Raw genomic sequence first — 14,402 nt, forward strand, 5'->3', positions numbered from 1 at the left:
CCCAAACCCTCAGGGAGCGGGCCTAAGCCAGCAGGTGGACATCCCCCAAGGGGTCCCAGACTGCGAGAGGGCACAGGCCGGTCTGAGGGACCCCCCCGAGTGCACAAATTTTTGTGCACCGGGCCTCTGGTTATTAATAGTGAGCTACAACATTCGCTAATGACTGATGACTATCATCGTGTTGCATTCATTTCCCTTACGTGCCTTACGCGCAGGCATACCATTTCTCTCCACTAATACCAGCAGCGAATATTTTAGCAGCCGATGGCCACGTCATTAGTCTTGGACTGACTTGCTTGGGGTGCACAACAGGAACTATTTTGCTTTCAGAGAACAAGAAAAATAGGTTTATTTGCGTGACGCTTATGAATTTGTGCATTTCTTCAGTGTCTGGGAAGTTCATGTTCAAGAAAAAATACTAATTTTGATTAAAATGTTCTACTATTTTATGTTAACAATGACTCATTTACTTCACCCCTTTGTATTCAGCACGTCTCTATCCACATAAACCTAGGTTTCTATGAAAATGGAAGCCTTTGTTTTTTTGGGGCTACATCCACTTAGACCTTGTTTATCTGGCCCGTGGTAGCCTTTGAGTTTGACATGCTTGGCCCAGACCAACAGTTCTCAGCAAGGGAGATGCTGCCCTGCTGGCGACATCGGTAAGGTCTAGAGACACTGTGGCTTGTCACAACTGGGGTGGTGGTGCCACTCGTGTTGAAGGGGTGGAGGCCAGGGAAGCAGCTCTGCCTTCCACAATGCACAGGACAGCCCCACACAGCAAAGAATAATCCAGCCCCAGTGACAACAGTGGCACAAGTGAGCCCTAGCTGGTTTGGCTCAGTGGATAGACGTCATCCTACGGACTGAAGGGTTCTGGTTTTGATTTCCAGGGTCAAGGGCACATGCCTGGTTTGCAGGCTCGATCCCCAGTAGGAGGTGAGCAAAAGGTAGCCGATCAACAATTCTCTCTCTTCATGGATCTTTCTATCTCTCTCCCCCTCTCCCTTCCTCTCTGAAACCAATAAAAATATTTTTTAAAAAAACCATACTAACCCTAACTGGTTTGGCTCAATGGATAGAGCGTCCACCTGCACACTCAAGGGTCCCAGGTTCGATTCTTGTTAAGGACATGTACCTTGGTTGCAGGCACATACCCAATAGGGAGTGTGCAGGAGGCAGCTGATCGATGTTTCTCTCTCACTGATGTTTCTAACTCTCTCTCCCTCTCCCTTCCTCTCTGTAAGAAATCAATATATATATATTGATTAAAAAAAAAGAACATGACTTAAAAAAAAAAACCACATACTAAGTGAGCCCTGGCTGGTTTTCTCAGTGGTTAGAGCATGGACCTGTGAACCAGGAGGTTACGGTTGGATTCCTGGTCAGGGCACCTGCCTGGGTTATGGGCTTGGTCCCCAGTAGGGGACATGCAGGAGGCAGCCAATCCATGATTCTTTCTCATCATTGAAGTTTCTATCTCTCTCTCCCTCTTCCTTCCTCTCTGAAATCAATTAAAATATTTTTAAAAATTATACTAAGTGAGAGATGGCAGTCACAGAGGAACACAGCGTATGACTGTATTTTCAGGAAAGGTGCAAAGTAGGAAAATCTATAGAGACAAAAAATATTTAGAGATTCCCTAGACCTGGTTGTTGGGGAATTGAGGACATTCGGGTGCGATGGCTTATGAAGGTAATTTTTCTTTATAGGGTGATGAAAACATTCTAAAATTGATACTGGTGATGGTTGCATAATACCGCCGGTACACTTAAAACCATTGCACACTGTATTATATTTTTAATATATTTTATTGATTTTTTTTACAGAGAGGAAGGGAGAGGGATAGAGAGTTAGAAACATCGATGAGAGAGAAACATCGATTCAGCTGCCTCCTGCACACCCCCCACTGGGGATGTGCCCGTAACCAAGGTACATGCCCTTGACTGGAATCGAACCCGGGACCCTTCAGTCCACAGGCCGACGCTCTATCCACTGAGCCAAACCGGTCGGGGCACCATTGCACACTTTATTTTTATTTTTATTTTTTTAATATATTTTATTGACTTTCCACAGAGAGGAAGGGAGAGAGATAGAGAGCTAGAAACATCGACGAGAGAGAAACACCGATCAGCTGCCTCCTGCACATCTCCCACTGGGGATATGCCCGCAACCCAGGTACATGCCCTTCACCGGAATCGAACCCGGGACCCCCCAGTCCGCAGACCGACACTCCATCCACTGAGCCAAACCGGCTTCGGCCATTGCACACTTTAAATGGGTGAGTCCTGCCCTCGCCGGTTTGGATCAGTGGATAGAGCATCGGCCTGTGGACAGAAGGGTCCCAGGTTCGATCCCCAGCCAGGGCACTTAAAAGAATCAACTAATGAATGCATAAATAAGTGGAACCACAAAATTCAGTGTTTCTCCCTCTCTCTCTCTCCCCCTTCCTCTGTTTCTAAAATCAATAAATAAAAATTAAAAAATAAATAAAACTGTGTTAAAGAAAGCAGAAAAGAAAACAAAAGAGCAAACAGGAAGGACCCCCTGGGTAGGTAAGACTCCCTCCGCACAGGGCCTGAGGGGGCCTGGAGAGAGTGTGTGCCCCTGGGGCTGTGCTCACCTGCACTCTCCGTGTGGCAGGTCACGGAGGCAGCTGGGGCCTTCAGTCCGTCCCAGATGGTCCTGACCGTGGCTGTGTAGGACTGAGCCGGCTGGAGGTCCGACACGGACACGTCCCTCCCGCAGGAGGCGTTGTCCCGGGAGACCTGCTGCCAGCCCACCTGCAGCTCAAAGGCCTCATAGCCGCCCCAGGGGCAGGTCCAGGTCAGGGAGACCCCATAGCCACCAGAGATGCTGGTGCAGGAGATGATGGTGACGGGGTCCGGGGCTGGGAGGCGGAGACAAGAGGACTCGGTAGGTGCCAGCCAAGATGACATTCCCTCCCTCGCCCGCTTCACCGCCAGGGATGCCAATTCTGTGACCGCGACAAGGAGCCCATCCTTCCCTTCCCCAAAACCAAATACTTCTTCATCCCTCCCTCTCTTAATTCCCAAACGGACTCCCAACAGGTCCCCACAAACTACAACTCCCATGAACGCTCTGACTCTCTGGATCACTGCAGCTTATAGAGTCAGGGCCCCGTGGCCTGATGGGATTTGTAGTCCACTCACTTCTCATCCACAAATTCCCCCTCCCCACCACCGCAAAGGGGTAAAAGGGGGCCCATCTCACATGTGGATGCGCGGAGGCTCCGTGTGGAACCGGCTACGTTGCTCCTCTCCGCCCACACGCTGAAGTTGTATGGAGTCCCGGGTTCCAGGCCCCTCACCACATACCAAGTCTCTTTGGTCCTGGCTATCTGGTCGACCTGGTGTCCTTGGGGGTCTCCTTCCCTCTTGGGAGAGCCCCCACTGGCCCACTGGACACAGTACATGTAGAGCTGAGAGTGGGGGTCTGCCGGGGCCTCCCACCGCAGGGCGATTGAGTTGTTGGTCTGAGTTTCCTTCTGCAGAGCTGTGACCTCGTTGGGAGCTGAGAATTGAGACAGACAACTCAACGGGGGGATCCCCAAGGCCCCTCACACCGAGTCTGCTCACCTCCCCTTCCCTGCAGGTGCCCCAGCCATCGGATCGCATACTTCCCAAGAGGTGGGGACCACGGTCGCTGGGTCCTCTTTGTCCTAAGTCCGCATACCTGGGTCCCACTCACCACCCTTCCACACACAACCAGTTCCTAGACGTTTCTGTTGACTTCAGTCTTCTTAGCCCAAATGGCCAAAGACTGAAGAGTCCGGGTCCCATGCATCAGCAGGGCACCTAGTCCCCGGGGTCATTCTGCTGCCTCTCACTCTTGGGACCCACACCTGCCGTCTGGGAGGCGGGGCCCCTTTGGACCCGCCAGTTCACCAGGACAAGCTGTGGGCGACCGTCTAGCTCAGCGGTTCTCAACCTGTGGGTCGCGACCCCTTTGGCGGTAGAACAGCCCTTTCACAGGGGTCGCCTAAGACCATCCTGCATATCAGAAATTTACATGACGATTCATCACAGTAGCAACATGACAATGATGAAGTAGCGTGGCTTAGTGGTTGAGCATCCACGTATAACCAGGAGGTCCCGGTTCGATTCCCGGTCAGGGCACATGCCCAGGTGCCAGGCTTGATCCCTGGTGTGGGGAGTGTAGGAGACAGCCAATCGATGATTCTCTCTCATCATTGATCTATCTCTCTCTCTCTCCCCCTCCCTTCATCTCTGAAATCAATCCTAGATAATAAAGAGCTAATATGCTAATTAGACTGAACAGCAGAACGACCGTCCAGATGACCTTCTGGATGAAGCCAGGGCTGAGGGCCCAAGGCAGACATGGCTGCGAGGGGCTGAGCCCTTTGCACGAATTTTGTGCACTGGGCCTCAAGTAAAAAATATATATTTTAAAAATGTTGGTCTTTTTGCCCTGACCGGTTTGGCTCATCGGATAGAGCGTCGGCCTGCGCACTGAAGGGTCCTGGGTTCGATTTCGGTCAAGGGCATGTACCTTGGTTGCAGGCACATCCCCAGTAGGGGGTGTGCAGGAGGCAGCAGATCCATGATTCTCTCTCATCATTGTGTTCCTCTCTCTCTCTCGCTCCCTCTCCCTTCCTCTCTGAAATCAATAAAAATATAATAATAATACACAGGATAATGACGACAAAGCAAATGCCTCCCCCCCCTCCTCCCCCCCCCGTCACCTGTGGCTGTGCTGAGAGGGGCCCGGGAGCTGCTGATGTTTCTGTTCTCCACCCACACGGCGAGCTCATAGGCAGACCCGGGTTTCAGTCCTTCCACTGTGACGCTGGTGTGTGTTGTGCTCTGGTTGCCAATTTCGCCACCTCCACCCGTCCACTCCACCCAGTAGGTGTAGTTCCGGTCGGGGCCCTGGGGCGGCCCCCAGCGCAGGCTGATGGAGCTGGTGGTCTGACTCTCCACGGTCAGGTCCCTGACAGGGTTGGGGGCTGAGGAGGGGACAGGAGAGGGAATCAGCTGTGGGCTCTGGGCCCACATGTCCAGGCCTTCCTTCCCCGCTGGGCCCAGGAAGCCTGGGGTGCTGGCTAGACCCTCAAGTCCAAAATGGCAGCCCTGCCCGGCAGGCGTGGCTCAGTGGTTGAGCATCCACCTATGAACCAGGAGGTCACGGTTCGATTCCCTGTCGGGGCAGGTGCCGGGGTTGAGGCCTCCATCGCAGGTGTGGGGCAGGCAGGAGGCAGCCTCTCTCATCATTGACGCTTCTATCTCTCTCCCCCTTTCTCTTCCTCTGTAAAATCAATAAAAACATTTAAGAAAATAAAAATAAACATATCCTGGGGTGAGGATAAACAAGCAAATGAGACCTAGCCGGCTTGGCTCAGTAGATAGAGCATCGGCCATCAGCCTGCGGACTGAAGGGTTGTGGATTCGATTTCAGACAAGGGCACATGCCTGGGTTTCAAGCTCCATCATCAGTAACGGGTGTCCAGGAGGCAACTGATCCATGATTCTCTTTCATCACTGATGTTTCTATCTCTCTCTCCCTCTCCCGTCCTCTCTGAAAGCAATAAAGAAATATATTTTTAAAAAATAAACAAAAATAAAAATCCATAGAAAAATATCCTCGGGTGAGGTTTAAAAAATGTATAAATAATTTTTTTTTAAAGTTTTATTAAAAACACACACACATACACATACACACAGAAACAACCAACCACAACAGATTAAGCAGCGGCTGCTCTCACCTGTGCTGGCACTGAGGGTCGCCTCAGAGCTGTTGGTGCCACCTCCCTCCCACCACACGGAAAACTCATAGCGGGTCGCGGGTTCGAGTCCCGTCGCCGTGTAAGTGAGGTCTGTCGTGCTTTGGGTCTCATCTCTGCCACCATCTCCGGTGCACCTGACCCAGTAGGTGTAGGTGTGGTTCTGCAGGGTGGGGTCTTCCGGGGGCTCCCAGCGCAGGGTGATGGAGCTGTTGGTCTGATGCCACACAGTCAGGTTCCTGACGGTGGCGGTGGCCTTGGGTGCTGGGAATCAGGAAGCAAACTGGGTCCCTAATCCCCTCAGGAGACCAGATAGATACCTTCCATCAGCGCCTGCCAGGGATCCTGGCGCCCCCCATGGAGACCCCTCCTACCGCCCAAAGCTCACGCCGGAGACTTGAAGTGCTACCTCTCTGGGTGGGTGGTGGACTTGGCAAGGATTCCTCACCCGCTGCCTTGGCTCCGGTCCAGACGCACAGGCCCTGGGGGGAGCCCAGGGGTGAGTCAGAGCCCAGCTTCCCCTCCAGGCCTAGGTGAGACTGTGGGGCTGGGGGCAGCGGCACCCTCCCAGCCTCAGCCCCCCCAGAGGCACAGCCTGGGGGGAGGTACACTGCGGGAGACGCCTCCCCCAGGCTCAGCCTTGACAAAGGTCACCCCAGGGCCAGCTGCCTCTTCTGGGTGTGTGGGGAGGGAGGGGCAGAGGCGGGGCTCCAGGGACCCAGGAGCTGGGATGGACACCTGCCCGGGACTCCACCAGCGCGGATAAGGCAGGGCCCAGAAATAAGTGAATGGTTTCACTTCCCGAAAAGTATGGACGACGAGGAGCAGAAAAGTAAACAATGTATTGCTGGTAAAAATAAAGATTAATAATAATATTAACAGGAAAAGAAAAGTCATCAACAAACTGGGAACAGGGGAGAGACAGGCTGGGAACCAGAGGCCAGACACCCGGTCTGATGGTGTCTGAGGCCGGGGGCCTGGACTCCAGGTTCTGAGGGAGGAGGGGCTGGGGGCCTGGGCTCCTGGGTCTGAGGGAGGAGGGGCTGGGGGCCTGGGCTCCTGGGTCTGAGGGAGGAGGCTGGGGGCCTGGACTCCAGGGTCTGAGGGAGGAGGGGCTGGGGGCCTGGGCTCCTGGGTCTGAGGGAGGAGGGGCTGGGGGCCTGGGCTCCTGGGTCTGAGGGAGGAGGCCGGGGGCCTGGACTCGTGGGTCTGAGGGAGGAGGCCGGGGGCCGGGACTCCAGGGTCTGAGGGAGGAGGAGGCCGGGGGGCCGGGACTCCAGGGTCTGAGGGGGGAGGCGGCCGGGGGCCGGGACTCCTGCGTCTGAGGGGGGAGGAGGCCGGGGGCCTGGACTCCTGGGTCTGAGGGGGGAGGCGGCCGGGGGCCTGGACTCCTGGGTCTGAGGGGGGAGGAGGCCGGGGGCCTGGACTCCTGGGTCTGAGGGGGGAGGGGCTGGGGGCCTGGGCTCCTGGGTCTGAGGGAGGAGGCCGGGGGCCTGGGCTCCTGTGTCTGAGGGAGGAGGGCTGGAGGCCGGGACTCCTGGGTCTGAGGGGGGAGGGGCTGGGGGCCTGGGCTCCTGGGTCTGAGGGAGGAGGCCGGGGGCCTGGACTCCTGTGTCTGAGGGAGGAGGCCGGGGTCAGGACTCCTGTGTCTGAGGGAGGAGGAGCCGGGGCCAGGACTCCTGGGTCTTCCTCACCCAGAGTTCACTCTCACCCGGGACAGGACACGCCTGAGAGCCCAGGTGTAAGACTCCCCAACAATCTCCCGGAACCTGGACGCCCCCTTTCTTCTCCGGGGAACCTGCACCCTTTTCCTCAGGACACGAGTTCAGGGACCAGTCCCCCCCCCCCCTCAGACCCCGCCCCTGCGCCCCTCTCCGGCCCCTCCCAGCCCGCCCCGGAGGCCCCACTCACCAGCAGCACCACGCGCCCCCAGGCCCCGAGGCCCCCTCCTGCCCCCGTCATGCCCGCCGGGATCCTTGCGGCCTCGGAGGGACCCGGGTGACCAGTGCGGGGCCTTCCACCTGCCGGACTTTAAACGCAGGCATTTCCCCTTTCCCAGCCCCGGGCCGCGAGGCCACAGGTCGGGTCGGGAGGGCGGAGGAGGAAGTGGGAGCTCCGGGAGTGCCCCGCCCGCCCCGCCCGCCCCTCGGCCCGGGTCGCGGCCTCTGGACCCTGCTTTGCCCCGAGGGACGCGCGAGGCGCGCACTGTTGCGCGCGGGGCTGGAGGGTGCGCGCTCCCGGGCCCCCGCCCGTCCCGGCGCTGCTCCCGCTGCCCCGCGGCTCTGCATTTGGGGGGCGGGCACCCCAGGCGGCTCCAGACCCCGGAGGCTCTGCACGTGCGGGTCCCAGCGTCTGGCACGTCCTCCGGGCATCGGCCCGGCCGCCCCGGGCACGGAGCCCCCTCCGGCGGCAGCTCCCCCGCAAGTGTCTGCTCCGCGCCCTCCGAGCTGCGCGGGGGCCCGGAGGTGTGGGGGGGCTTTCCTCCTGCAGCCCCTGGGCCCGCGGCGGCTCGGGACCCTCGCGGCTGCGTGGGGACTGGATTCTGCGCGGCGGGTTCACCCGAGACCGCGACCCGGGCTCGGCTCCGCGCAGGCGCACTGCGCCCGCCCCCCTGCCCGCCCCGGGGACCCGGGCTCCCTGCGCCTGGCCCTGGGGAACTAGCGGGGACCCCCTTCGCGCCCCTCCCTTCGGGCCCTCCCGGCGGCGGGCGGGGACCAGGCTTGAGGGACCCAGGGAACATGGGGCCGCCACGCCACCTTGCGGGAGGATGCGGCGCTGGGGGTGGGGGTAGGGGCGGGGGGAAGGAGGGGGGGGGGGTTGGTGGTCCTGGCTCGTCTCTCACTGACTGAGGAAGAGATAGAGCTGAACTCGGGGCGGCCTGGGGAAGGGAGGGCCCTGGTGACATCCAGGCGCCCAGCTCAGTTCCCCAAAGCAGCCACCACACCCGGGGTCCTTGTCCTTGGTAAAGCCATCGCTGCCTTTCTTTAAATTTTTTCTTTCTTTCTTTCAATTTAATACATATATACTAGAGGCCCTGTGCACGAAATTCGTGCAAGAGTAGGCCCTTCCTTCCCCTGGCTGTCGCCACCGGCTTTCCTCTGGCACCCAGGACTCAGGACCAGGCTTCCCTTGAAGCCCCAGCTTCCTCTGGAAGGTCGTCTGGAAGGACACCCAGAAGGTCGTCTGGTCTAATTAGCATATTATGCTTTTATTATGATAGAAGATATATATATATTAATTTATTGCTTTCAGAGAGAAAGGGGGAGAGAGAGAGAGAGATAGAAACATCAATGATGAGAGAGAATCACGGATTGGCTGCCTCCTGCACGCCCCCTGCTGGGGATGGAGCCTGCAACCCCGGCATGTGCCCTGACCTGGAATCGAACCCTGACCTCCTGGGTCATAGGTCGAGGCTCCACCACTGAGCCACGCCAGCCGGGCCAGTCTCTGCATTTAGCTACCACCCCCAATCCTGCCACCCGCACCCCCAGCCCTAGGCAGCCCCTACCCTGCCCTGTCTCCTGACTCCCCTGGCCAGGACATCCCGTCCTACAGGGGCCTTTGGAAGGGGCCCCTTTCACTCGGGGAAAGTTTCCAAAGGCGAGGAGGCATCTTGTAGGTGTAACGCAGCTTCAGTCCTATTTAGGGCCAAATAACGCCCCACAGACCCCTGACCTGAAGGGGCTGAGTGACAGGGGGTGATGGCTGCTCCGAAGGGCTGGCCCTGGTGACGCTGAGGACTCCAACGCCGCCAGCAGCTGGGGGACAGGCTCAGTCCCTCACAGACCGCAGGGGGAAGCAGGCCTGTGCTCGAAAATAATAGGGCGCGGTCTGAGACAGAGGGACGGACGGACGGACGGACGATGGAGGTGGAATGTGGCTCCTTAGCACTTTCCGCTGGGGCGGGAGCTGGTTTCGGGGTCCCTTTCAGAGGGGAAGAGAGAAGGTGCTCACTTTATTACCCCCACATAGTCCGTCCTGAGCCCCCCACTCTTGAAGGAGGACAGGGTAATGGAGACCTGTGTAGCACAGCAGGTGGTTGGGACCATGGGGGTGGGGGGTGGGGGGCAGGGTCTGAATGAAAGCATCCCAGGCCCACAGGGCATCTGAGAGTGAGAAGAGCAGGATGCCCGCCCGGAACACCTGCCCCTCTCCAGGCTGTGCAGCACAGTCATGCCTCATCAGGCCCACGGCTTTCCTCTGGCCTGAAGGTGGAGCAGGGACTAAAAATCAGGGGTGGGCTCTGGGGGACCCTATAAGCACATTATGGATGCACGTAGCCTTTCTGCTATAAGAGTCCCCTAAAGCACATCATGGGTGGGAAAGTCTCCTCTCTGCTGTAAGAGTCCCCTAAGGCATGTCCTGGGTGGGAAAGTCTCCTCTCTGCTGTAAGAGTCCCTTACAACACATCCTAGCTGCAGAGGTCAGGCAGAGTTTGGAGAGCAGCTCTGACCCCTTCATGTCCTCAAATGCAGACCCCGAGGCCCAGGGAGGGGCAGTGGGCTGCCAAGGTCACAGGCAGGACAAGGGCCACGCCTGGGTTCTTCCTCCGGTATGTCTCTGTTCCCACCCCCTTGCTTCTGACCCCTTCCTAAAGACTCCTCATCTTTGAGTCTCCTCACCTCCCCACCTCCTCTCCTGGTATTGTCTGTCACTGCAGTGGGGTAAATTGTGCCCTGTAAAAACAGGTGTCCAAGCCCTGGCCGGTGTTGCTCAGTGGATAGAGCGTCGGCCTTCGGACTGAAGGGACCCAGGTTTGATTCAGGTCAAGGGCACATGCCCGGTTTGCAGTCTGGATCCCCAGTAGGGGGCGTGCAAGAGGCAGCCAATCAATGATTCTCTCTCATCATTGATGCTTCTATCTCCCTTCCTCTCTGAAATCAGTAACAATAAAGAACAAAACAAAAAAACAACAACAGGTATCCAAGTCCTAAGTCCCGGTCCCTATGGATGTGACATCATTTAGAACCCGGGCCTTTGCAGACATAATTACGAGATCATCCTGGATTTAGGGTGGACCCTACGTCCAACCACCGATGTCCGTGGGAGGGGACACAGAGGGAGAAAGGCGTGTGAACCCGGAGGCCCAGGCTCGGAGGGACTCGGGGAGGGGGGGTGCAGAGGGGGGGGTGGGCGCTGGGGCCACCGGAAGCTGGAGAGGCAGGAAGGACCCTCCCCAGGGCCTGGGGCGCCTTGTGGCCCTGCCCACACCTTGACATTGGACGTCTACTCTCCAGAACTGTGAGAGGCCAAACTCCTGATGCTTTAAGCCCCCCGTGTGGGGTCATTTGTGACGGCAGCCACAGGAACACACACAAGGGCCAAAGTGTCCTCCTGGCCTCAGGTCTGGAGCCTCATCCCGACCGTGGACAGAGGAATCCCGCCTCCCACCGCCATCAAAGCCCCTGGGAGTGAGTCCATGTCCCTACTCCCTGGGCCCCGGGCAAATTCACTGTGTGTATAGCCAACAATACTGCCTGGTGCACACAAAAGTGTGCCCTGAGGGTGACCCTCACCGTAAGCGTTCTCACTACAACAATAAAAGGCCTGGCTGGGCGAGGCTCCGGGGATGAGCATTGACCTATGAACCAGGATTTCATGGTTTCATTCCCCATCAGGGCACGTGCCCGGGGTGCGGGCTCGATCCCGTGTGGGTGTGCAGGAGGCAGCAGATTGACGTTCCGATCTCTCTCTCCCTCTTCCTTCCTCTCTGAAATCAATAAAAGTATATTTTTAAAAAAAATTCAGTGCCTACCACTGTGACTGAACTTAATGTTACCAAATCATTCACTTAAAAATGGAAAAATCTGCCCTGGCCGGTTTGGCTCAGTGGCTAGAGCGTCGGCCTGCGGACTGAAGGGTCCCAGGTTCGATTCCGGTCAAGGGCATGTACTTTGGTTGCGGGCACATCCCCAGTAGGGAGTGTGCAGGAGGCAGCTCATCCATGTTTCTAACTCTCTATCCCTCTTCCTTTCTCTCTGTAAAAAAAATCAATAAGCCGAAGCCGGTTTGGCTCAGTGGATAGAGCGTCGGCCTGTGGACTGAAGGGTCCCAGGTTCAATTCCGGTCAAGGGCATGTACCTGGGGTGAGGGCACATCCCCAGTGGGAGATGTGCAGGAGGCAGCTGATCGATATTTCTCTCTCATCGATGTTTCTAACTCTCTATCCCTCTCCCTTCCTCTCTGTAAAAAATCAATAAAATATATTTTTTAAAAAATCAATAAAATATATTTTTTTTAAAAAAAGGAAAAATTTTGCCTGGCCAGTGTGGCTCATTGGTTAAGCCTTGACTCAGGAACCAAGAAGTCATGGGTTCGATTCCCAGTCAGGGCACATGCCTGGGTTGCTGGCTCGATCCCCAGTAGGGGGCATGCAGGAGGCAGCCGATCAATGATTCTCTCTCATCACTGATGTTTCTCTCTCTACCTCTCCCTTCCTCTCTGAAATCAATAAAAACGTGGATTTTTTTTTTTTTGGATTTTTTTTAATGGAAAATTTTGTTGTAAGGAAGAAAAAGAAGAAATACCCTTTTGCTGTGACTCTGACCATGCCTCTCCCCTCCCCTCCCCAAATAAAGGAGATGTTGTTTCCTCCTTCCCTTTACTCAGGCAACAGGGAAATAGATCAAGGCCAGAGGGAGGGGGCCAGCGGACTCTGAAGGCCCCTGGAGGTCACAGGAGCGGCCGGGGCTTGGGGAGGCCCAGCCTGGGCCTGGTTGAGGGGCCTGGAACCCGGAACCAGAACCGAGGGAAGGTGTTCCAAACTCGGTGGTGCATCCGGAATTCTGCAAACGGTTCCCACAGGTGGACGGCGGCCTGCAGACGGGAGTCTGGGAGCCTGGCTCTGGCCCCCACGGGCGGCTCCCCGTCTGGACCCGGCTGCAAGGCCTGGGTCCCTGCAGGAGGGGAGTGGGTGGACGCCGGCCGGTCGGGGCCCCTGGTCAGTGGGTCTTGAGCTTGGGGCTCTGGAAGGCCGACAGGGTGATGAGGAGCTGGGCGGCGTAGTAGGTGGCCATGATCAGCAGGCGCCCGTGGGCCAGGGGCTGGATGAAGGTGTGCCAGGACAGCAGGGAGTCGGAGGTGGCAAAGAGCAGGGCACCCCAGCGGGTACTCCCGCCCCTGGCCAGGCCGCGCCACAGCATGGTGGACAGGGCCAGCCCGTAGGCCGACACGGGCAGCACCAGGTCTGGCGGGAGGTGCAGCAGCAGGAGGCCGGAGAACGGGAGGGAGTACAGGACGATGGGCACCAGGAGGCCGGGACGCAGGGGGCTGAACCCAAAGACCCAGGAGTAGAGCAGCTGGGCCACGCCGAAGGAGAGGACGCCTGGAGGACAGGGGGTGGGGCACCCGTGAGAGCCGCTTCCCTGCGTCACCCCTGCCAGCTCCCACTGGTCCCTGGTGGTCCCGCCTCCCCCTGCCCTTGCTGTCCAGGGTCTGTCCTTACTCTGCTCAGAACTGTCCCTTGACCCCCATCTTCTCTGCTCCCCATGTGGCTTCGGAATGGAGTCAGTTTGGACGCACACACCAGGCACACACACCCCAGGGCCTTTGCACCTGCTGGTCCCTCCACGCCCGCCACTCACACCTGCCCAGGTCAGGCTGAGCTCCCCGAGGCAGGGGTCTGGGTGTGTGCTGGTCACTGCTGGGCCCCAGGGCCTGGGAACGCCCCCCGGCTCCCGGCAGAGGCTATCAGGGAGTCGCCCCCGCACCCGGGGCCCCTAGCGTGGGGGTCGGGAAGGGTCAGTGCGGCCCGCTCCCCAGCTCACCATAGAGGAAGTTCTCGGGCCAGATGAGGAAGACATCCCCGAGGGCCGAGAAGAGCAGGGCCACCTGCAGGCGAAGGCTGTAGCCCCCGCCGGAGCCGGAGCCGGGGTTCGCCCGCAGGAGCCCCACCAGGCACAGCACCGGCAGGCACTTGACCAGGGCGCCCACCCTGGACGGCGGGTCCTCAGGGATCCAGAGGAAGAAGTAGGCCGTGCAGGTGAGCAAGAAGGGGCTCAGGCTGCCCAGGTGCGGCTGCTACCGGACAAGGCGCAGCTCAGCCCCCGGGGGAGGCGCCAGCCACCCCAGCCCTGGCCAGGACTCAGGTCTCGGGGCTCCCCGCACCCCACCCCCACTCAGGGCCCCCAGGACAGGCCCCACCTGGCCAGGACTCAGGTCTCGGGGCTCTCCCCACCCCACCCCCACTCAGGGATCCCAGGACAGGCCCCACCTGGCCAGGACTCAGGTCTCGGGGCTCCCACCCCTGCACCCCCACTCCGGGACCCCAGGACATCCAGCCCCATAGAACACTCTGGGGAGGCCAAGACCCCCAATTCCTCCAGCCTCCTGGAGTCCCCGGGAGCCCAGGACCTGCTCGAGCCCCCCTCCCACACTCAGGGGCTCTCACTTGGGCTGAGGAGGGCGGGCTGCGGGGCGGCCTCTCTCTGCGGACGTCCATGACAGCCTGAGACCCCCACGCAGAGTGGCCGCAGCCGGGGCACCAATGGCTCTGGGGGTGGAGGGCCGGGGAGCAGTTACACGTTAACCCGGGAGCGTCCTGTGGACTCTGGGGCTGATAACAGCCCCGGGATGGCTCTCACTGGCACCCGCAGATAAGGTGCCTGTCCCAAGCTGGGGTCCCTTCTCCCCCACAGCC

At 58.5% G+C, this 14,402-nt stretch overlaps 2 protein-coding genes across 2 annotated transcripts; both read right to left on the reverse strand.

Annotated features, from left to right (window-relative positions):
- Positions 1-2,285: 2,285 nt before the first annotated feature.
- Positions 2,286-7,726, reverse strand: LOC308530731 (receptor-type tyrosine-protein phosphatase H-like; the record flags this gene model as incomplete). The annotated part of the gene is made up of 6 exons (XM_081107415.1): positions 2,286-2,890; positions 3,235-3,534; positions 4,727-4,990; positions 5,747-6,028; positions 6,213-6,246; positions 7,676-7,726. The coding sequence occupies 6 exons, from the start codon at positions 7,724-7,726 to the stop codon at positions 2,418-2,420; spliced, it is 1,404 nt and encodes a 467-aa protein (XP_080963541.1). The 3' UTR covers positions 2,286-2,417.
- Positions 7,727-12,705: 4,979 nt separating this feature from the next.
- On the reverse strand, positions 12,706-14,204 carry LOC308530495 (lysoplasmalogenase TMEM86B-like; the record flags this gene model as incomplete). Its single annotated transcript, XM_081107180.1, has 3 exons — positions 12,706-13,088; positions 13,531-13,783; positions 14,154-14,204. 3 exons carry the CDS (start codon positions 14,202-14,204, stop codon positions 12,706-12,708), a joined length of 687 nt encoding a protein of 228 aa, XP_080963306.1.
- Between the last annotated feature and the right edge of the window lie 198 nt (positions 14,205-14,402).

The sequence above is a fragment of the Myotis nattereri genome (genome assembly GCF_964212035.1).
Source record: "Myotis nattereri genome assembly, chromosome: 15".
NCBI lineage: Eukaryota > Metazoa > Chordata > Mammalia > Chiroptera > Vespertilionidae > Myotis > Myotis nattereri.